General features: G+C 44.2%; 1 protein-coding gene across 4 annotated transcripts in view; it reads right to left on the reverse strand.

Annotated features, from left to right (window-relative positions):
- TPM4 (tropomyosin 4) overlaps nucleotides 1-19,937 on the reverse strand; it is a 24,528-nt gene extending 4,591 nt beyond the window's left edge. Inside the window, exons 1-6 of one of the 4 annotated variants that reach the window (XM_015809970.1) lie at nucleotides 19,821-19,937; nucleotides 16,215-16,340; nucleotides 8,192-8,325; nucleotides 4,134-4,251; nucleotides 3,237-3,307; nucleotides 2,205-2,280 (exon numbers count right to left, since the gene is read on the reverse strand). In XM_015809970.1, coding sequence (XP_015665456.1) covers nucleotides 2,205-2,280; nucleotides 3,237-3,307; nucleotides 4,134-4,251; nucleotides 8,192-8,325; nucleotides 16,215-16,340; nucleotides 19,821-19,934 — 639 coding nt within the window. In that variant the 5' untranslated portion in view covers nucleotides 19,935-19,937. Of the gene's footprint in view, nucleotides 1-2,204; nucleotides 2,281-3,236; nucleotides 3,308-4,133; nucleotides 4,252-8,191; nucleotides 8,326-9,692; nucleotides 9,947-16,214; nucleotides 16,341-19,820 lie in introns of those variants that run through there. The other 3 variants (XM_015809968.1, XM_015809969.1, XM_015809971.1) reach the window with 3 other exon arrangements.
- Nucleotides 19,938-22,506: the final 2,569 nt, after the last annotated feature.

Genomic DNA, 22,506 nt, shown 5'->3' on the forward strand with positions numbered 1-22,506 from the left:
AAATAGTCCACAGGAACACGTTGCAAACAAGACGAACAGACCAGGATTCCAAGAAGCACTTTGCAAACGGTTGCCTTCAGCAACCAGCAACGCCCACACCTCCCCTTTTTATACAGCAGTCCCAGGGCATTGCCTCTCATTGCCTTCTCCTTTTACTTTGGAGTAGTCGCATAGACTGTTGTTGTTTTTCTCTTGCTAACTGACGACGCCTGCGAGCATCAATTAGCACATCCAGGTGTGAGCCTTCCGAATCTGACTCATGCTCCTCACACAGCTGAGCTTCATCAGAAACACGACTGGCTCAAGCCGCGAGTCCTGTAATTCATCAGAGCCTCCCTCTGACCCTGACCTCCCTCTGACCCTGACGGCCCCTCAAAGGCCTCCTCCACCTCCTCCTCAGATTCCTCAGACTCAGCTGTTGGGAACACAGGCTGGCACGGAATCACAACAATATCCTGATAAAGAGTGCACTGTTGAAAGACTTGATGGGCCTTGATCACCCTGGAGAATATCTACAGTTAGTCCTCAACTTAACAACAGTTCATTTAGTGATGGTTCAAAGTTACAACAGCGCTGAAAAAAATGACTTATGACCATTTCCCACTTACGACCACTGCAGCATCCCCATGGTCATGTGATCAAAATTCAGATTCTTGGCAACTGGTTCACATTGATGACAGTTGCAGTATCCTGGAGTCAGGTGATCCACTTTTGCGACCTTCTGACAAGCAGAGTCAATGAGGAAGCCAGACTTACTTAAGAACCGGGTTACTAACTTAACAAATGCAGCAATCCACTCAACAACTGTGGCAAGAAGTGTCATAAAATGAGGCAAAATTCATTTAACAAATGCCTTGTTTAGCAATAGAAATTTGGGGCTCAATTTTGGTCAAGAACTACCTCGACCAAATGATGATCACTGAAAAGTAAACACTGACTTGATACAGCATAATCCGTGTCCCATAATACAATCCTGCTTCTTCCTGGGACAAGACTGACATAACTGTAGTAGGTGTGATTTTGTTGTTGTTGTTGTTGTTAAAGTGCACTCCCCTGGTTTTTGAGATCCTACCCAGCTCTAAGAGGAGCTCATAATGCACACAGTACTCTCTTCTCTAGCTGTATCTCCACCAGTCCACTGGCGCAAAAGGCAGGGATCTTAGTGAGCTTCCATGGCTGACTCTTGATTTCAACCCGATTCAACATTCAAACCTCTATATGTTGGCTTTCACTAAACATCCTTGCATTAAAAAAAACCTGCCAACTCATCCTCCAAGTAATGGATTGTTTGGTTTCAAAGCAAAGATCAAAATAGTCTTGTGTGAGATGGTGCTAATGATGCATGGAGGGCAAGGAAAATATTTATCCCTGTTTTATTACCCTGAAGTGATGATCTTCAAATCAATGGCCTGTTGATGTGTTTTGTAATAGATGAACATCCAATAGATGTTATTTAGTATTTTTATATGTCTATTCATCTACTAGCATATGGAACTCCCTTCAAAAAAAAAAAATCAAACCGCACTAGAGGCTGATCAATTGAGTATGTGCCATCAAGTTGGTGTCAATCTATGGTTAGACACCAACTAAACACCAATATCTCAGAGTTTGCCCTAAAGAAGAGCGAGTCAAGCTATTCTCCAAAGCTCCTGAAGGCAGGATAAGAAGCAATGGAAGGAAACTAATCAAGGAGAAAAGCAACCTAGAATTAAAGAGAAATTTCCTGACAGTTAGAACAATTAATCAGTGGAATGACTTGCCTCCAGAAGTTTTCTAGTGCTCTATCACTGGAGGTTTTTAAGAAGAGATTGGAGAACCATTTTTCTGAAATGGTATAGGGTTTCCTGCCTGAGCAGGGGGTTGACTGGAAGATATCCAAGGTCCATTCCAACTCTGCTATTCTGTTATTCTGACCACATAGCTAGATTTTCTTCATGACTATCTATCCCTAACCTAGCTTTCATTCTTCAGAGGTGAATCCATCACCACAGTAACTGAGTCCATCCACCTTGCTTCATCTTCTTAATAAGGTCTCAGCAGAGAAGATAAACCCTCAGATTACTAAAGCAGAATATAGGGGGAAAGGAAATCCCCTCAGTAGTTCATTATAAGAGCAGAGGCCTATCCATCCCATCTATTCTTGAACCTTTAAAAAAAAACATGAAACCCAATTCCTGACCTTTAAAAGGTTAGGAACCACCAACCTTCTCTGACTGAGCCTCAAGGGACTTCAGGTTGTTGGTGACATTCTTGAGTTCTTCCTCCAGGTCACTGCATTTCCTATGCAAAGCAAAAGAAATCATCCACTGTCAGCTCCTATTATTTAAATGAAAATATCATTGCCATCAGAAGTTTTAAGAACCTCTTTACTGATCCATTGTTCCACTTATTTTGTAATTTATTTGTATCCAGTATTCTTACACGCAAACATCTCAAGACAACCCGTAATGAAAACATAAAACATTTTTGAAATATGACGTATGGGGAAAATTAAAAATCATTTCCATGTAACAGCATCCACCCTCCCAAGTCCTGAGGGAAAAGATGAAATTTCAGCATGCATTAAAAGAAGACCTGCTCTCAGAGGTTAGGGATTATCCTCCCTGTGGTACCTCTACTTTACAGAAATCTCTACCAAGGAAATATGTCCAGCCCTCATCTTGTGAGTACTCCTTAAGGAAGTCAAGGCTGCATTGTTTCAAGAATCGTTTATCTCCTACTGGCCTTGTATGGAAGTGTTCACTTTCTGTAATTAATTTGGGAGAATATTATGATTTTTCCCTACTGCTGTGTGCCGCCAGAGTTCTTCAGGAATGGGTGGGTTAGAGGTGCAGAGAGAAAGAGAGAGATGCTGATAACATACAACTCAAGACTCTCTTGGACACTGTAGGGGGCTAGATGAGGGCAAACAAGCTGAAGAACAATCAAGTAAACCTATCGTTCCACAGAGAGATGACTCTCAAGTCTGGCAATGTTCTGAATAGAGCTCAAAGAGATGTATAGACAGCTGAGACACACAATCAGTTTGTGTCCAACAGCCTTAACTGTTAGCTGTGATGCACATGGAGCTTCCCTTGAAAAGTGGCCCAGAAATTACAGCAAGGGCAAAGTGCCTAGAGAACACAGATTGGGAAAGATGATTCTGGATGCCCTCAAGCACTTTTAGAAGTTACTCTGCAGGTAACTAATGAGTTTATTGCTTAAATCAGATTTCTGACACGCAGTGATCAACTCACAGTTCAGACACCTCAGCTCGTTCTTCAGCTCTTTCCAGTTCTCCCTCCAGAATGACAAGCTTACGGGCAACCTGGAGAAAGTCCAAAGAAACCATCACTGTGTGCACCAAACAATGTAGTTCCAACATAAAGCACCTATTATGGTCAACATCTGCTCTACCCCCCCCCCCAAAATAGCAAACTGGTACTTAAATAAAATTGGCACTTCCTTGGAACACTACAGAGTCCAACTGCAGTGGTGAAACGCTGACCCCCCTGATATTTTCTCAGTGATTCTGTTTGGTTACTGTGTGACAAATAATGCTTCTATCAGGGCTGTTCTTATGCTTTAACTGAAATGTTAAGTTCTAAATTTGCAACATAGACTGGAGCACATTCCAAAGAGAACGTGCGAATCAGACTCATGAGAAACACAGGAATTCAATCAAAATAAAATGAAGATCCGGGGCATCATTGAAACTCACATTGTTAATTATAACTACCTTTGAAATCACAGCTCAGGCTCTTGGGAAACTACCTAATCCCCACCCACTTTGTGACTTGTCTAGCCAAGTTTTTATCTCTTACTCCAGATCTTTCAAGCAGAGCAAGGATTTCCCAGACATGCTGCCAGAGGCAGTTTTAAAATGGAGGAACCCAAGGCCTTCTGCAGGAAAAAACAGGAGCTTCACCTCTGGGCTGTGATTCCACCAAAATAGGCTGGAAGACATGGGGTGACAACTGACATTTTGAGTTTGCAGCCTTTTCCTTGTTTCTTTAGGGCAACTGTGCTTGCCAGCCTTCAAATGAATTCAAACTGTCAGAATGCCATGCAGCATGACAGGTGTCCAGGAACGAGTCCCCACCCCAAACTGTTCCCAGATGCTGAGCCTTCCTCTCTCAGGATGGCTGCCTCACCTCCTCATATTTGCGGTCAGCTTCTTCAGCAATGTGCTTGGCTTCCTTCAGTTGCATCTCTTGAATCTCCATTTTCTCCTCATCCTTCATAGCTCTGTTTTCAATGACCTTCATACCTCTGTGGACAGAACCAAAAGTATACTTTTAAACCCTCTGGGAAAGTTGTCTACAGAATTTATGTGTCTTGGTAGGATCCATATTTGGAGAATTTATGAAGACCAATGAGGCAACAGTGTCCTGCATGGACAGCAATTTTAACATCTGTTCACCAACGAGAGAAATGTGATGGGCCTTGCTGTGCAAAAAATTATGTGTATAATGGAACTTAATCCTGGCTAGTCTGTCCACACTGCAAACCTTCTAGTAATGGCTTCCTGCATCTCTACATCCCTCTATGCTTTATTATTATATGTTGTTGGTATTTTTAGACTTTTCTACTTAAATAAGCACTCATGCGCATAATGCTTCTACCATCTACTATTGTGCTCATTTGTCTTTATATTTATACAGTACATTTTATGGCTATGTATAAATCAACTTAATGTTTACTTTAAATTCTAGGAGTTGAAGTTCACATTTCCTGCTTGAGCAGGGGGGTTGGACTAGAAGACCTCCAAGGTCCCTTCCAACTCTGTTAATCTGTTATATATCAGGAAATGTGTAGTAGATCACTACATTTTATAATAATCACAAAGAGCAGCTTGGTTTTTTCCTCAGTATCCTTTTAAGCACAAAGCAATTATAGTAGTAATATTATTTATTGGGGTTATATTTCATAGTTTTTTCATTGATCAACTAATGGTAAAATATTTGCTCAACAAAACATGATTATTACAATTCTAATGGCTGTTAATATATAGTCACTATTATGATGTAATCTCCAGATATCTACTTTTTATTTTTCCCAACAACAAAATGAAATGGGATCAGAACTATATCTGTCTTTCTGCCAGCAAGTTAACTGTCTGAAAACTGAACTGAATGGGACTAAATTTGGGGTTGGGGGAAGAAGCTGGCAAATGGAAAATTGAGTTTGAAAACTAGCTAGGTCAGGCTGAGGTCTGGAAAAAAATCCTCAATAATTTTTCCCAATGCATCTCAATGAGAAAGGCAAGGGGATAGAGGTTTGTATTGCTGGCACTTGCTCCATTGTAAGCCCTAACACATTGCCCAGAGTAGAATATATACAACCCACGTTGTGCTTCCCAGTGCAACCATACAGATCAATAGATACAACACAGAACAAAAGACTTCAAAGAACCATGATCAGCATGCTTTCCTTACGTGGTTGATAATTCTTGTAGCTGTATTATTAGACTACTGTTTTGCAACCTCAGCAACTGTAAGATCTGTGGAACTTGAACTCCTGCTTGCTGGAGAATTCTGGGAGTTGAAGTCCAAACATCTTAAAGGCGTTGAGGTTGAAAAATACTGTAGAAGAAGATATCGGTGGCTAATCTCCTGCAATCTATACAGAAGAGGGCCATATCTGACGGACTGCCTTTCCTTAAAGACATCTACCTATTCTACCAGGGCAGTTAGGGTGGGCACACTCCTAGCCCCTTCCCCTAAATATTGTCCTCTGATGGGAGTTAGGAAGTGTGTCTTTTCTATGGCAGTCCCTGCCCTATGGAACACCTCTCCCCTCCTAGCCTTTCATAAAGCCTTGAAGACCTGGCTCCCCCCCCCACACTCCAAGTGCTGGGAGATGATTGGATAATGGCACAGAAGAAGGTTGATTTGGTGCCAGGTTTTTGTTGTTTTTATCCATCTAGTTTTACAGTTTTAGTATGATTGTATATGTTATTTTAACTTTTTATTGGGAGCTGCCCAGAGCTGGTTAAAACATGGTCAGCTATATAAACATTTTAAATGAACAAACTTCCTAGCCTTGTGAAAACTTCTGAAAAATTCTTAAACAAGGTACAATACAGGCAGTCCTCACCTTACCACAATAGAACCCAATTTTTTTGTTTTTTAAGTGAGACAGTTGTTAAGTGAATTTTGCCCTATCTTATGAACCTTCTGGCCACAGTTGTCAAGCGAATCACTGCAGTTGTCAAGTTAGTAGCACGGTTGTTAAGTGAAACGGGATTCCCCATTGACTTTCCTTGTCAGAAGGTCACAAAAGGGGATCACATGACCGAGGGGCATTGCAACCGTCATAAATATGAGACAGTTGCCAAGCATCTGAATTTTGATCACATGACCCGGGGGATATTGCAAAAGTCTTAACTGTGAAAAATGGTCATAAGTCACTTTGTTTGGCCCGCTGTAACTAAATGAACTGTTATAAGTCGAGGACTACCTATACCACCAAATGTGAGCAAAACGTCTGCTGCCCTCTTCCATTTCCAATCAATATCCAAAAATACTGAGAGTAATCATCAAAGTCACATGAACTGAACAGCATAAAAACCTTTGTTCTTGTTCATTCCTCAGCTCTCTTGTCAGGACTTGTCAGGACTTTTTTTTTTTTTAAAGATGATTTGTCTGACTCTCTTTAAGATCAACAATACAGATTTGCTAAGCCAGAAGCAAAGCTGATAGTGTAGCCGATTAAGGCAGCTTAGTATACAAATGTCTCTAGCTCTGATTTCCTTTTAGAAGGAAGTAATTCTCAGATTATTTCATTAAGCTGCCTTATTGTTAAGTCATTTTTATTAGGCCACTTGGAATTCTTTGATCTTTCAAGAATATATTATCTTCTTGACTTAGAGGACATAAACTTTTTTTTACTATTTAAAGCTAAAGTAGACCAAATTTTCATGGTACTCATTTTTCTCCTGGCTTTGAAGGCAATGATCAGCATGACTGTCATTCTCAAGATTAATGCTTTTCCAGACTTTCTGGGGAAAGAACATTGTAATATTTAAATTTTGGGGAGCTCTCACATGGCTGATTACTAGCAATTTGTCACTATATTCTGACAGGACAGAGCATTTGGGAGCCACGTGCAAATTTAAACTCACTGATGGCGAATCTGTACTTTAAGCCTCATACGGTAATAAGAGAAAGCAAAACAGGCTAACAGAGCCAGGGGTGGAACTGAGCAGATGTCTGTCTTCATCCATGTAACTTTTTTCTTCCATTCAATCACATCTGATTCACAAAGATTGCAAAGACAAATTCCTGCACTTTCCTTGGCAAGGGTCTTCAGAAGTGGTTCACCCTTTCCTCCGTCATAGGGCAGAAAGAAGTGACTGGCCCAAGATCACCCAGCTGAATCTGAGCCTAAGGCAAGACTAGAATTCACCATCTCCTGGTTTCTGGCTGGGTGCCTTAACCACTACACCAGATGGCTCTCAATCGAACTCTAAATCAAGGGGGGAAAATTGTAAAATGAATAATGACCTTATCCTGAACGTGTCAAGGCACTTCTAACTTTATGCTGTTTACCACAGTATTCTTTGTCCCTTATTTTTACAGAATATTTATAGGATGGCCGGGAGCACACATGGGCAATATATAAGTAGTCCTCAACTTACGACCACAACTGAGCCCAACATTTATGTTGCTAAGTGAGAAATTTGTTAAGTGAGTTTTGCCCCATTTTACGACTTTTCTCGCCACCTTAGTTAAGTGAATCACTGCAGTTCTTAAATTAGCAACACGGTTGTTAGAACCGAGTCTGGCTTCCCCATTGACTTTGCTTGTCAGAAGGTCGCAAAAGGGGACCGCATGACACTGGGACACTGCAACCGTCATAAATGTGAGTCAGTTGTCGAGCATCCAAATGGAAATCTCGTGCCCATGGGGATGCTGCAATGGTCATAAGTGTGAAAAACGGTCAAAAGCCAGTTTTATCAGTGCTGTTTGAATGATCACTAAATGAACTATTATAAGTCGAGGACTGCCTGTATATTCATTTGATTATATGAACTTTAAACTCTTTACTGAGATAAAGCAGTGGTTATCGAAAGGGGTCAGAATGAGGACCAAGCGTTTTAGAAGTGGGATTGACAAAGAATTAGCTGTACTCTTGATTGGAAGAGCTGCTGCCAAAGGTCAGACCCAGCACTTCCTCAGCCATGCAGCCCAGACCAACCCTTTGATACCTCTCACTCTCATCAGCTGCTTTCTCTGCCTCCTCCAGTTTTTGCAGAGCTGTGGCCAGGCGCTCTTGGGCGCGATCCAACTCTTCTTCCACCAGCTGGATCCGGCGATTAAGAGCGGCCACCTCTCCTTCAGCCTGGACAAGAGAGAAATCCTCAATTACTCAAAGGCAAGAACCTCACCAGACCGGAACTGAAGTGACATAAAACTTTGGAAGGAAAAAAAAAAAAAAGAATTGCCAGCCTCCCCACCCCTCATGAAATTCAACTTCTGCAAGACGTCAGCTTACTCTAAGGCCTCCTGAGAGCAACTTTTGGGCAGACTCAACCCTCTTGAGAGTTAAAAGCCAGTCCTACCTTGCAGGCACAGAAAGAATCATTAATGCACGTTGAAAGAGGAGAAGGACAGCAGTTTCAGAGAAGGAGAGGAAGATCTTTCCCTTCCTGGAGTATAAGCTCAGTCTACATAAGGTCCATCGGATCTGGGCAAATGTTCCAACTGCAGATCAAGGAACCGGCAAGAGGCTGGGAAGAGCCACCTCTCCATAAGCCACTATGGAACCGAAAAGTTAAGACTCCGATCAGACGAAGACGAAGGAAGAAAGGAAGGCAGGTGATGGGCGGAGGGACCCACGTAGAGATTTTTAACTTTGGTGTTTATTTTTTTTTCATTAGCTGGAAAGAGGGAAGATGACAGACGAAAAGGGACAGATCACACTGACAGCCTCTCCAGGCAAGCTGTCCAATTCCTTGTCTTCGGAGCCCTCCCCCCCCCCAAAAAAAATCCGTCGGCACTTAAGGCCACCCCATCCGAGATGGCGACGGGCGGGGAGGGAAACGGGCGGGGACCAGATCTGGGTGCGCCTGGACCAGGGGTAGGCAACCTCGGCTCTTTTATGACTCGTGGACTTCAACTCCCAGAATTCCTGAATCAGCAACGCTGATTCAGGAATTCTGGGAGTTGAAGTCCACGAGTCATAAAAGAGCCGAGGTTGCCTACCCCTGGCCTGGACCATTCATTGCAAGCGCCCCGCTCCAAGAGCTTCCTTTTTCGGCCAGGCGAAACTTTGAATTAAGTTTAGCGGGAGCGGGGAAGCAAGCAAGCCAGCCAGGGCGACGCTTCCTCCCTCCTGCTCCGGGGGGGGGGGGGGGCGCCTTGCAGGCCCAGATCGGGAGGGACGGGAGCAAACGCCGGAGGAGGGGAAGGGGAAGAGTATCGGGCAGACCCCGCGATGCAGGAGGAAAAGGGAAGAAAGAGACGGCGGTGCCGCCCTGGCGGACGTGGAAGCCAGCGGTAGCCGGGCTGGCTCCACCCTCCTCCGCCCGTCCTCCAGCCTTGCCTTATACGGGCAAAAGGCACATCCAGGCTGCGGCAGCGGCGGGCTGGCCGGGCTGGGATGTGGGAAGAGAGGCGGGCAGGCGAGGAAGCGGAGGAGAGGCCGAGCGAGAGGCCGGGGCCCGGGAGGAGAGGCCGCCCAGAGGCTTCCCCGCCGTCGATGCTCACTTTCTCGCGCAGCTCCCGCTCCTGGTCGCGCTGGCGTTGCAGGATTTGGGCGCGGTCCTCGGCCTCGTCGGCTTCCTGCTGCAGCGCCTGGATCTTGCGCTTCACCGCCTCCAGCGAACCTGTAGTGGCTGCCATCCTAGCGGCGGCTGGGTCAGAGTCGGGTCCGGTCGCGAGAACGGCGGCGAGAGCTACACGTGAGCCGCGGCGGCGAGGATGCGGCTCCGGTTGCTGGCGGGAGGAAAGCAGCTGGGGAGGGGTTTGGGACGTCAGCACCGCTGGAGGGCGGGGCCGTGACGTGGCCACCGCTGGCCCAGCCAGAACGAACCCGCTCGGCAGTCCTTCGGGAGAGCGGGGTGGGGCTGGAGGGGCGGGCTAGGAAGGGCCGGGCGGCTTCTGGCATCCTTTGTTGGGCCGAGCTTCTGTCTCCAAAACGTCTGCTGAGTGGCAGCGAGAAGGCGGTTCAGGCTGCCCCACCTGGACGACGTGCTGGGAGGGACTCCGTACCGGCTGGGAATTTGGGGCATACGAGAGATTGGAGACGGATTGCGCTTTGTCTGCTTGCGCGCTGTCAGGTCTAGCAAGAGTTCCCGCTCAGCTGACGCCTCGTTCAAGGCCCGACTGCGAAAGAAACCGAGTTTCTGCACCAATCGAGGGCGCATTCATACGTCCCCACTCACTATGTGGATATAAGATATATGGTGGTCGAACTAACCCTAAACAAGATTTCTCCAAGCCCCTAGTGCAGGGGTAGTCAACCTTGGCTCTTTTATGACTCGTGGACTTCAACTCCCAGAATTCCTGAGCCAGCTTAGCTGGCTCAGGAATTCTGGGAGTTGAAGTCCACGAGTCATAAAAGAGCCAAGGTTGACTACCCCTGCCCTAGTGTATTCAGTAGCACACAGGGTACCATGCCTAGGGAGCAAATCAAGAGATCAACCCAGTTGAGGGGTCAAAATCCATCTGGAAAGGCAGCCAGAGCTTGTGTTAGCACAACATGCTTCAATGGCTCCTCTGAATGCACAGTATACTGAAGCACAAGTCAACAAAATGGACTCGATGTTAATAACATGTTAAATTGCAAAAGAAAGGAAGCTTAGCGGGTGTACAAATACGCCTACTGGGACTCTATCTCAGCTGGTTTAGCATATGTGAAGGCAGCCCTAATTGGAAGCTGTAGAGCTGGCTCTAGGATCACCTTCCTAAATTCCTTCATCTCACAACACATGGATAGACTCAGCCATAGCTTCAGCTGGGAAATTTAGCACCCTAGACCAAGCGAAATCCACAGATGTTAGGAAAATCCAGAAAGTTTGGCATTCAGACAAATTAACCATCACATAAACTACATTTACACACTATTCAAAAGAAACAATACAAAAATTAAGGAAACCAAAAGACCGGAACACAACCTCTCCAACAGCCAACACCCAGATAAGCAGGGATTAACACCAAGCAAACATCAAGCAGAAAATATGTTAATCAAGAAACTACCAAGAAGCAAACACACCTTCACCGGCATTAGGACAAGCTACTTCATATAAACAGGGAGGAACCTCCACACTCCCTTAGACTGATGAGGTTACCTTGTTGGGTAAAGAAACACCTGCAAGCAAATAACTAGAGAGCCCAAAGACTCCACTGTTCAATCCTGAGCTCCAAATATTATCTTCTGCTGGCATCTTCCTTTTGTCCCTCACTTAGTACCTCTATGCTCCTATACTGAGAAAGTGTTCATCTTTAAAGTTACTCATAAAGGTTGGTTCAGCATAACCTGGTCAAAAAAGCAGTTGTGGATTTTTCTCCCCCAAACATGGGAGCCTTCAAAGGGGCTTCCTTGGCCCGTTCTATGTAGGGTAGGAGTTGGACCAAGGCAGGGATCCTTGTGTAGCAAAGAAAGCATGAAAAAGTAGACCTCCTCCCACAGATCCAGTGTGGCTAAACAGTGATGAAGGCACCAGGCTAGAAAGGCAGACTTAAGTTCTAGTCCTGTCTTAGCCATGAAAGCCAGTAGGGTGACTGGCTTTCTGTCTCTTTCTCTCTCTCTCTCTCCTTCCCTCCCTCCCTCTCTCTCTCCTTCCCTCCCCCTCTCTCCCTCTCCCTCTGTCCAACTCATCTCACAGGGTCGTTATTGAGGGGGAAATATGAGGAGGAAGGTGTGTTGCAGTAGTTGCCATCTTGAGTTATTTGTAAAAACAATAAAGGCAGAATACAAATAAATCCTGTGCATATTTTGTAGAAGACTTGGAGTGAAGAGGCAGTCTTCAATTCAGACTGAATAAGCTTTGGGAGAAAGCAGGAAACAACTCTTGCTTCCCAATTATTGTAACTAGCTGAGTTTTCCTACACAGAAGTTCCTGCTATTAGAAAAAACTTTTTTTCCCTCTTCCTCTTTCCTCCCTATCTTGTTTTCCTTCCAGATTGGTGTTTGTTTGTTTTTTTTACAATGTATGCTGAGGGCAGGGATCATTTGGCTCTTATGATTCTTGAATCAGCTCCAAGAACCTTTAGATCCAGGAGGAAAGTGCAAATTCTTTAAAGCAAGAGTTAAGTTCACAGTAAATCAAATTACAGTTTCAGAGTGGCCAAGGCAACAACACTATGTAAATGGGTGGTGCTGAGATTTCCAGAGTGATTTTGAATGGAGAAGCTGGAACTTGTTTCCTCTCCACGCTAAAACTTTCCAGTAGTTCACACATCAGTTTTGATTGTTTTGTTCCACGTGGTAAAAGGTCACACTTTCATTTTGCAAAAGTCTTTTTCCCCGGTAAAATTTCGACAGTGCATTTGCAAGGAGTTGCAAAAAAAGAAGCAGCTTAGAAGAAAATATTTGTACCTCGGAGTTGAACTCTGGGGTCCTTAGTGCTCTCTGCGCTTGGCTGTTTCCTTGCATTACCAAACTAGGTAACATCATCAGTGCAGCAAACTCAGAAAGCACCCAGGACCTTACAAGAAGAAGCTTGGAAGCTACCATTTGGTTATAGGTGTTTTCAAATGGACAATAAGCCATGTTGGGGTGTGGACCTTACAAGAATGGTGGATAAATGTATGAGTTAAGTTGCTTTTGAAGTAAAGTGCTTGCACGTCAATCAGCAAGGGGAAGAATTAGGAGGTCTTGGTGCACTCTGAGCTTAGAGATGTTTCAAATACTTGACTAAGTAACATCATCAGTATGACAGTATGGGTAATGAAATGTCTGCCAGCAAACAACCAAGCTGAGAGAGCACCAAGAACTCCACAGCTCAACCCTGAGTTATGCTCTCTTCTATTGGAAGGGGGAACGTGTGCACTTCTCCAGCTAACACTAATACCATGGTTCCCCGAAAATAAGACTTATCCCCAAAATAAGCCCTAGTTTGATTTTTACGCATGTGCCTAATGTAAGCCAACCCCCAAAATAAGCCCTACTTAAAACCCCGCCCACTCTGTCCCACTGTCTAGTTGCACAAGGTGGGGCGAGGCACATGTGTAAAACTCAATCTATGGTGGGGGTGGGGGTGGAGCTGCCCCATGAGCCCCACACCTGTTTACCTCAGGACCGCCACAGCCAGGCCTCCCATGCCCCAACACCTGCCTCGCCTCGCAGTGCCGGCACCAGCAGCCCCGTCCAGCAGGAGTTCGTGCGGCTGCTGCCAGCATACTTCTTCTGCACTCACTCGCTGCCATTTGCGCACGTCGCCCCGGCCTCCATTTTGCAACACAGGTCTTCAGAAAAGGCCTCTGCAGCCCAGAATGGGGCTCCAGTTGACACACATATCGCCCGCAGTCTCTGTTTTTCGAGCAGAGGTCTTCAGGAGAGGCCTCTGCAGCCCAGAACAGAGCTCCCGTGTGTCACCCAAGTCTCCGTTTTGCCAGCAGAGGCCTTCAGGAAAAAGAAAAAGCCTCTGCTGGCGAAATGGAGGCCGGGGGCAACGTGCGCAAGTAGCCGCGGAAGAAGTGGGCCAGCGGCAGCCACGTAGGCTGCTGGATGGGGCTATTGGTGCCGCCGCCACGAGGTGAGACAGTGGGGGGGGGGGAAAGACATCACCTGAAAATAAGACCTAATGCCTTTTTTGGAAGCAAAAAAATATATAAGCGGGTCTTATTTTGGGGAAAATATGGTCTGTTGTACCAATAATATGCTCTGTTGTACCAATAATATACTCTGGCTCGGGATAGGGGCTGTTCCTCTATCCTAGTCCTGTTAGACCTCTCAGCGGCTTTTGATACCATTGACCATGGTATCTTGTTGCACCGGTTAGGGGGGTTGGGGTTGGGGGGCACCGTTTTACGGTGGTTCTCCTCCTACCTCTCGGACCGGATGCAATTTGTGTTGGCAGGGGGGCAGAGGTCAACCTCGAGGCGCCTCACTTGTGGGATACCACAGGGGTCGGTCCTCTCGCCTCTCCTGTTCAACATTTATATGAAGCCACTGGGTGAGATCATCCGTGGTTTCGGGGTGGAGTTTCATCAGTACGCAGATGACACCCAGCTGTACATCTCCACCCCGGACCACCCCAACNCCAGCTAGTTCAGAATGCGGCTGCGCGGGGGATTTTGGGGGCCTCTAGATGCTCCCATGTAACACCTCTCCTGCGCGAGCTGCACTGGCTGCCGGTGGCCTTCTGGGTGCGCTTCAAGGTGTTAGTAACAACTTTTAAAGCGCTCCATGGCAATGGACCTAGGTATTTGCAAGACCGCCTCCTACCAAACACCTCCCTTTGGCCAGTCCGCTCCCACAGAGAGGGCCTCCTTAGAGTGCCGTCGGCCAGACAATGCCGGCTGGCGACCCCCAGGGGGAGAGCCTTCTCTGTGGCAGCTCCTGCCCTCTGGAATGACCTACCCCCTGACCTACGTACAGTTGCGGACCTGCGCCTTTTTCGCCGAGCCCTGAAGGCCCATCTATTCCGTGCGGCCGGCCTGGCGTAGCTTGATTATGTTTCAGTGGGGGTTTTTTACGGGTGTGTTTTTAGAACAGGCCCGTTATTTAATTCGATTTTAAAACAAACTATTTATTATCGTGGTTTTTAGTATCGCCTGTTCACCGCCCTGAGTCCCGCAAGGGAGATAGGGCGGTATATAAATTTAATAAATAAATAAATAAATAAAATAAATTCTGGTCTAGTCAAGATGGTTCAATTTCTTAGAAATTTTGTATCCCTTCTCTCTTCCTTTACTGGGGCCTTGACAATTTCTTCCTTAGGCCTCACATTTTGGGAGAATTAACATTACATAAACATTCAGTGATCACTCATTCTGTAACCAAAGTTACAATGGTACTGAGTGAGGGATATTTACAACAGGCCCACATAGTTGTGACCGTCCCTGCGGTCATGTGATTATGATTCGGATGCATGGTGACTGGCTCACAATTATGACATCACAATATCCTGCAATTATGTAACTGCCATCTGCAACTTTCACTGCCAGCTTCTGATAAGGAAAGTCAATGGGGAAGCCAGCGGGAGTTAGCAAAGGGTTTTATGATTTGTTTAACAGCAGCAACCAGAATTGCTGCCACTGTGCAGCATGGTCATGTGATGCCATGTTTTACAATCCTATCACTTAGTGACAGATTACCATTGTTAAGCAAGGACTGCCTGTGTTATGGCTTCATTATACAAGTATCTTACAGTTTGCATTATGGTCATAGTAATAGTTGCCACCTATTATTAAATTGTTGATACAATCAGGTCCAGATTCTTGTCGCCTGGTCATGTCTTCTACCTCAGGGCTTTTCAACCAGTGGTACGGGTACCACCTGTGGTACATTGGCACCTTGCAGGTGGTACGCGACCATCCTAGAAAAGTGGTAGCGGGGGAGGGGAATGAGCTGAAACGGTGGCAGCACCGCACAAGCCTGAGCAAAAGATGGCTGGAGCTGCAGGGCTGTCAGGGCTCAGCGGAAGCGCCAGGATCAGCGCCAGGCTCCAGCTGGAGCTCAGTGCTGATCCTGGCGCTTCTGCTGAGCCCAGAAGAAGCGCCGATCAGCTGGAATGTTGCAGCATCTCCAGGGTCTTGTGATTTACATTCAGATGCTTGGCAACTGATTCATATTTATGACAGTCACAGTGTCCCAGGGTCATGTGAAGTGACCAAAACCTGCTGCAACCACCCAGCAGACAGGGGGAATAAAAACCCAACACCCCCCACCCCACCCCCGCTGCCAATCCTCAACAGAAATGCTCACAACAATGAAAACCTCAGATAGGAGAAAGAGCGTGGCCGGGTGGGCAGGCAGGTGTCTTGCTCGGCTGGGGCTCGGGGGCACTTTTTTCAGTGCCATTGCAACTTCGAACAGTCACTAAGGGAACTGTTGTAAGTCGAGGACTACCCGTACTTTATCACTTTTTTCCTTTTTTTTTCTTTTGGTCATCAAGTTTTTGACACCTTGCTAGGCAATTGGTAGTACTCGGATGTTGCCATATCCTAAAAGTGGTACAATGGGTGAAAAGGTTGAAAAGCCCTGTTCTACCTCATTGGTCTCTCAGTTCTCTTCTTCCCAAGAACCCTCCCCAGAAATCCCCATGAAGAGTCTATACATACATCGGTAGCTTTCTTTTCAGCTTGCTCCAATTTCTCCTGGGCATCCTTAAGAGCTTCAGAGTACTTATCCAGCTCATCTTCTGTTCCTTTCAACTTCTTCTGCAAAGCCATCAGCTCATCCTCCACCTAGCCAAAGATCAGAGTTAGCCGTTAGGACAATGTTTCTCAACTTTCTAACGTCAGGCTGGCTGGGGAATTCTGGGAGTTGAAATCCGCACATCTTCCAGTTGCTAAGGATGAGAAACACTGCATTAGTAGTTACCTGCTATCTTTTCAACTCATTCTGTGGCCCTTTTAAGGAAGTTTTTCCTTAGACTTGTTTACTGTGCGTCCGATTCAAAAGTCCAGACCTCTGATCTTCCTTCATATCAAGAACCTAGGTTGTTTTTGAATGCTCAAAAAACCCACTCCTTTTCTGGCTATGATAATTATGTCACTAATGTCAATGCTTTGTTTTTGCTGTGGGGTCTGTTAATATTCATTTATTGGGAGAGATCAGGATCCTTTTTGTATGTGTGAACATTATTTCTCTTCAACAGCAAGCCTGGTATGTATGGGGCAGATTATGCCTCCCTGGGAAAATTAATACACACTTACATGGGAGAAAACTGTGTTTCAGGTGCAATCTATAAGATATTGTCCTACTTTTACTTGTCATTGTTTCTAAAATAACAAATTTCTTTCCAATTCTGACCCCAGGATACCCCTTTTGCTCAGCCCCTTCAACAGAAGTCTTCCAAACAATTGGAAAGAGCTGGCAAAATGAAAATTGTGTTCTTATAACAGCCATCAGCTTCCCTTTGGCAACTGAAGAAAGATTACCATTTTACAGATCATGATTTTTGATGTTGGATTCATTCATTAAGCTAGGTTGTAATGTAGTTTGGTTTAGGGTTAGTATGGTCTGTGAACCCAGCCACTATCGTTTGCTGAACTATCCATAGTTATCTGGTTTGCAGACAAAGCTAACCAGCAGATGGATCAGATTTAAATATTTCTTTTTAATTAATTTTAAATGTGTATTGTATTTTTGTATTTTATCTGATTGTTAGCCGCCCTGAGTCCGTAAGGAGAAGGGCGGGATATAAATGTAATAATAATAATAATAATAATTATACTAAGACAAAATCAAACCACATTATAGCTTAATAGTATTAGCAGTTGCACTCATACATTCATACAAATGCAATATGCTAATCCAAATCCAAATAAATGACATCATCGCTAAGATTGATTTGGATTAGCATATTGTATGCATAATCCCATGCATTTATGTGATCTGTAAATGATTTGTATGGCTGATTCTAAGTTCACCCATTGCACTAATCCCTAACCTGATATACTTGCTTGTGCCCTAGGATCCTGCATGAAATCAGTTATTTTGGACTGTAAACCCTAGTGAGCCTATCTAAACATGTTTATTCCGGGGACCATAGTTTAGCAAACAATAGCTTCATTAGCTCAAAGTGAGACTTGATTTGGCTCCTTCAAGATCATTTTTTCCATGCCATGGCTTTAGAACAAGCGGCCAAAATATGCTCCTTTCTTATCTTAATGGCACTCGCTCTCCTTCCACTTTCCCATATAAATCCATATTGCTTCCTCAAAGCAGCTATTTATATCATGTTGAGCATGCTCTGGGTGTCAGTTTGTCCCTCTTCTGAAGAGAATTTCTGTTATCTAGTGGCTGGCTGGTGATAATGTGTTGGGCTGTTCTTTGGCTTCTGAGCTCTGGGAAAGAATGCTTTGTCCTCTTGTCTGTCTTCTGATGTGCTAGGAAAATTTGACCCTAGATAAAGGCAAAAAAGTAGCCCTCACTGAACCAGTTCAGGTTTGGGGCTTGTACTACCTAAATGCCCTATATTTTAGTCAGGTTTATTTATGAGACTTCAGACATTTCAACAAAGAGAAAAGGTTTACTTTCATTGGCTGCCATTTTACGGTATAAATTTGTCCAGACCCTACTTTTCCCAAGATTGCTCCAGTGGTGAAGAAGGAAGCAAAGTGGGCCCCGGCCACCCTAAAGATATATCATGCTTTTTCAAAATTTCTCAGACAATGAAGCATATTATTAACTAGGTGCATACATTGCTGTAAGCTATAGTTCATATAACCAAGGTTTCTGAATAAGTCATAATGGCTAGGATCTTCCCACATATTTAAGTGACAAATCATGGTTTTCAGACTGCAATGGGTTGAAAGCAGAATCAAACAGATCACATTATCTGTTAGTGCAATAAGTAAAGTTGACTACATTGTCCTCTACTTTGCTAAAGTCAGAAAATGGGAGACCAAAGAACATCTGAAAACCATTCTTGGACTCCAGACTTGTTCTACTCCACCTGGTAGTGCCCGTATCTGCATGCTATACATAGGAATAATTTTGTGAGATGTGGCTTGCCTGCCCCAAACCCCTATTTGTGCCAGCTGTATCCATTTCAACAGGGAAACATATATCAGATCTGAATCCATGTCTAGTTCTGTAAATTCATAGCAGTTCATTTTGTTTTAAGAAGTCACACAGAACTGATAGTTGGAACAGTTGAAGCATCCATCAGGGTTGGAAAGGAAGCAACAGCTTCATCCTAGCCATATTTTAGTTGCATTGTAGAGGGAAAGTAACACAGCCCCCACCAGCCATGCCAGAGCACTGGCCCCAAAGGTCAACATTAAACCCAGATAGCAAGCAATTTGTGCTCTTCCTCTGTTACTGCAGTTACCAATAAGCACTTCTTAATCCTCCTTCCATCATATCAGCCATGACCTCATCAATCCTCACAGAAAATGTGAGACAGCTGTTCAGTCTTTAGTCTTTTCAGACATTTATTTAGGAAAATTGAGGGCAGAGTAGGTAGGCTAAGTAGGATGTTTCAAAATAATTCCCTACTTTAGAGGAAATATGTTATATCTAAAAATTAAAATTTTTAACGTCTGTTTAATCTGATGCTGATGAATATGAGGGATGACCTTTCTCCACCTTAAATTTCCTGAGGATGCAGCACACACCCCACATTTATCTGAGAGTAAGCCCCACTTATAAAGGGAAATCTGTCTCCCCTCAGCCTTGAGTCTCTAGCATGGAAATAACACAATTGAACAAGCCCTGCTTTGAAAAATAACAGAATAGCAGAGTTGGAAGGGACCTTAGAGGTCTTCTAGTCCAACAGTTACTCAAGCAGGAAACCCTATACCATTTCAGACAAATGACTGTCCAATCTCTTCTTAAAAACCTCCAGTATTGGAGCATTCACAACTTCTGGAGGCAAATTGTTCTACTGATTAATTGTTCTCACTGCCAGGAAATTTCTCCTTAGTTCTAGGTTGCTTTTCTCCTTGATTAGTTTCCATCTGTTGCTTCTTGTCCTGCCTTCAAGTGCTTTGGAGAATAGCTTGACTCCCTCTTCTTTGTGGCTATTAGATATTGGAAGACTGCTATTATGTCACCCCTAGTCCTTTTTATTAAACCAGATGTACCCAAATGGAAAAGCTCTATAAGAAAGACCAAATATTTACTCCAATTGTACCATAACCAATACACACTGAAAAGGCATGCACAAATCTCTGCAAACAATGAACACTCATTCACATCACATGCAGACCCTTCACCTGCTTGCACTTGTCCTCAGCTGCTTTCTTGTCAGCCTCCGCCTGTTCTGCTCGGTCAATGGCATTCTCCTTGTCCAGTTTCAGCATCTGCATCTTCTTCTTGATGGCTTCCATCTTTGCAATTTGAAGTAAAGGTGGCTTCAGGTGCTTTTATGTAGAAGAGAGAAGGTGAAGGCTAGCCTTCAGTTGGAGGCTACGTAGAGACAAATGGGCACTTGGGCAACTGAAGATAAAGTTCTCTGAGAGCTTTCTCGCTGTGGTAGGCTACAGTCTGATTGTGTCCCTGGTGGCTCCCTCTTCTTTCACAGGCAACCTTTCTAAGAGATAAGTTGGAACCCAGTCAGTCCTGGCATCTTTAGCACTCAGGGATCACCTTATTTGGGCCTCAGCTTCTTTAAAGAAAGAAAAGAACTGTTTCCATTTTTAACCTTCCAGCAGGAGCAAAAGAGAATGCAGGAGCTGGAGAGAAAACTTGTCAGCCATTGTCAAGCAGTTAAAAGAAACGCTGGGTTCAGGGAAGCAACTTAACTTTGTAGAAATCCAGAGTATGTACTCCAGGTCAAGGATGAGACAAATTCATCCTTCTAGGATGACAACTTTGTGGTTAGGACAGTCTTTGGATCGAAAAGGAGAAGAAAACGAGGGTGTAATAATTAAGGTGCTGGACCAGGACCAAGGAGACTCAGGTTTTGTTCTGTCTTCAGCCATGGAAGATCATTAGATGATTTTGGGTCAGCCACTTTCAAAGAGGGATTTTATTATGAGGAAAAACAGAAGGAGGAAGCATTAGGTACACCTCCTTTAAACTCCTGAATAAAATAAAACCAAGTAGGGTTCCCAAAAATAATAATGGTTCTAGTTTCTTCCATGATATTGGTGGCTACTTCAGAGGTTTAGTCTAGTCCAACCTCTTCTTAAGAATTCCTGGTAACCAGAGAATCCCTTGTTTCATATGACTCATAACATGACACACATCTGAAGCATCCACCAATGATGTGTGTGTGTGTGTCTGTGTGTGTGTGTTATGACATACATAACAAGGAATAGTAGGTCTTGTTTTACAAGCTTGCAGTTGTTATTTTGACACTTTTTACTCTCCTTCCCCCTTCTTGTGGTTCCCAGTTCCAAATTAGTGGTGGGTCAGGTCAAGATAAAACTGAATTTTATTTCATTTACATTTAAAGGTAATTTCAGGAAGTCCTCAATTTATGACCAGTCGCTTTTCGAAGTTATGATAACCCCCCCCCCAAAGCTACTTACAAGCTGGTTTCAAACTTCCAGTGTCAGCCCCCCCCATCACATCACCGCATTTTGACCAGTTGGTAAACAGCCCACCTTTACATCCGTTGCAAGTCTCTGCAGTCACATGACTACAATTTACAATTTTGCTGGAAACCAACGTTGACTTCTGGTTTCTAGCTTAACCACCCCATAACAAACTGCGGTGTTTGCTTAATGATTGCAGCATTCGCTTAACAATTGACACAAGAAACATTGTAAAATTGGGTCCAGACACATGATGACCTGCTTTATGACCATCACGACTTACAATGGTATGGTCATAATTCAAGGACCACTTGTAAAAGCAAATAAAATTGATTCAATTACTTTACAGGCCTGCACATAATACTTTTTTGGGGGGGTCACATTCAAAATAACACATAGGCTTTCCGCAGTCTCATATTTATATCTGGGGATTTCAAGGGGCACTGCTAGCAGCCTTCTAGAAATATAATTACTGCCAACTAAAATGAGTTGCTAAAATTATCCATTTTCATATAATTATGGCAGCTGCAGTTTTCAAAGTCAGAAAGAGGAAGTGGTTGATTCCTCTTAGTTATGTCAGGCGGGTGAGTTTTCCATGTGTGTCCTAAGATAAAGGGCCTAAATATGATGTATGATAAATCATTGGCTGTTATTGGAACTCGAAAATGTTAATCTGCTGTGTTTTAATCTATTTTAGCAGAATTGTTATTCTTTTGTTAGAAAAGTATTACAGCCTCGACTGCATCATGTTTTTTGTTTCAGTTTAGCACTGATTCTGCTGCATGTCAGCTTCTGGCATTAATGTGGTCCTCAACTTACCACAACTGCTACCAAAATTTCCCTTGCTAAGCAAAGTGGTTATTAAGTCAGCCGTGCCCAATTTTGTGACTTATTTTGCCACATTGTTAAGCCAGTCATTGAAGTTGTTTAATGAATTTATGCTGCCATTAAGCAAATCTGCCTTCCCAATTGTTTTTGCTTGTCAGAAGCCAGCTGGGAAGATCACAAATGGACAACAGGTGACCACGGGATAGTGCAACTGTCGTAAATACATGCCGGTTGCCAAGTGCCTGAATTTTGATCACATGACTATGGGGATGCTTTGACACTTGCAAATGACACTTTCAGTGCCATTATAACTTTGAATGGTCACTAAACCGAATGGTTGTAAGTCGAGGACCATCTGCATTTCACCATTGGCTGCAGTTTCTAAGGATTGCTGTGAAGCACACACAGCTATACATCACACATCTAAAAGCTGTGGATTGCCTCTCCCCATTTTGTATAAAGCTCTGTAAAAAAAAAGCAAGTAAATATTGATTGTATCTGTAATAACTTAGGAAGGGAAAAATCCTTTCTACTGACAGTAAGAGTTTATCGTGGGAATTTTCGTTGCATCTTGCGTCACCATTTCTACAAA

The sequence above is a fragment of the Protobothrops mucrosquamatus genome, unplaced genomic scaffold (assembly GCF_001527695.2).
Source record: "Protobothrops mucrosquamatus isolate PMUCROS unplaced genomic scaffold, P.Mucros_1.0 scaffold6, whole genome shotgun sequence".
In the NCBI taxonomy this organism is placed as follows: Eukaryota; Metazoa; Chordata; class Lepidosauria; order Squamata; family Viperidae; genus Protobothrops; species Protobothrops mucrosquamatus.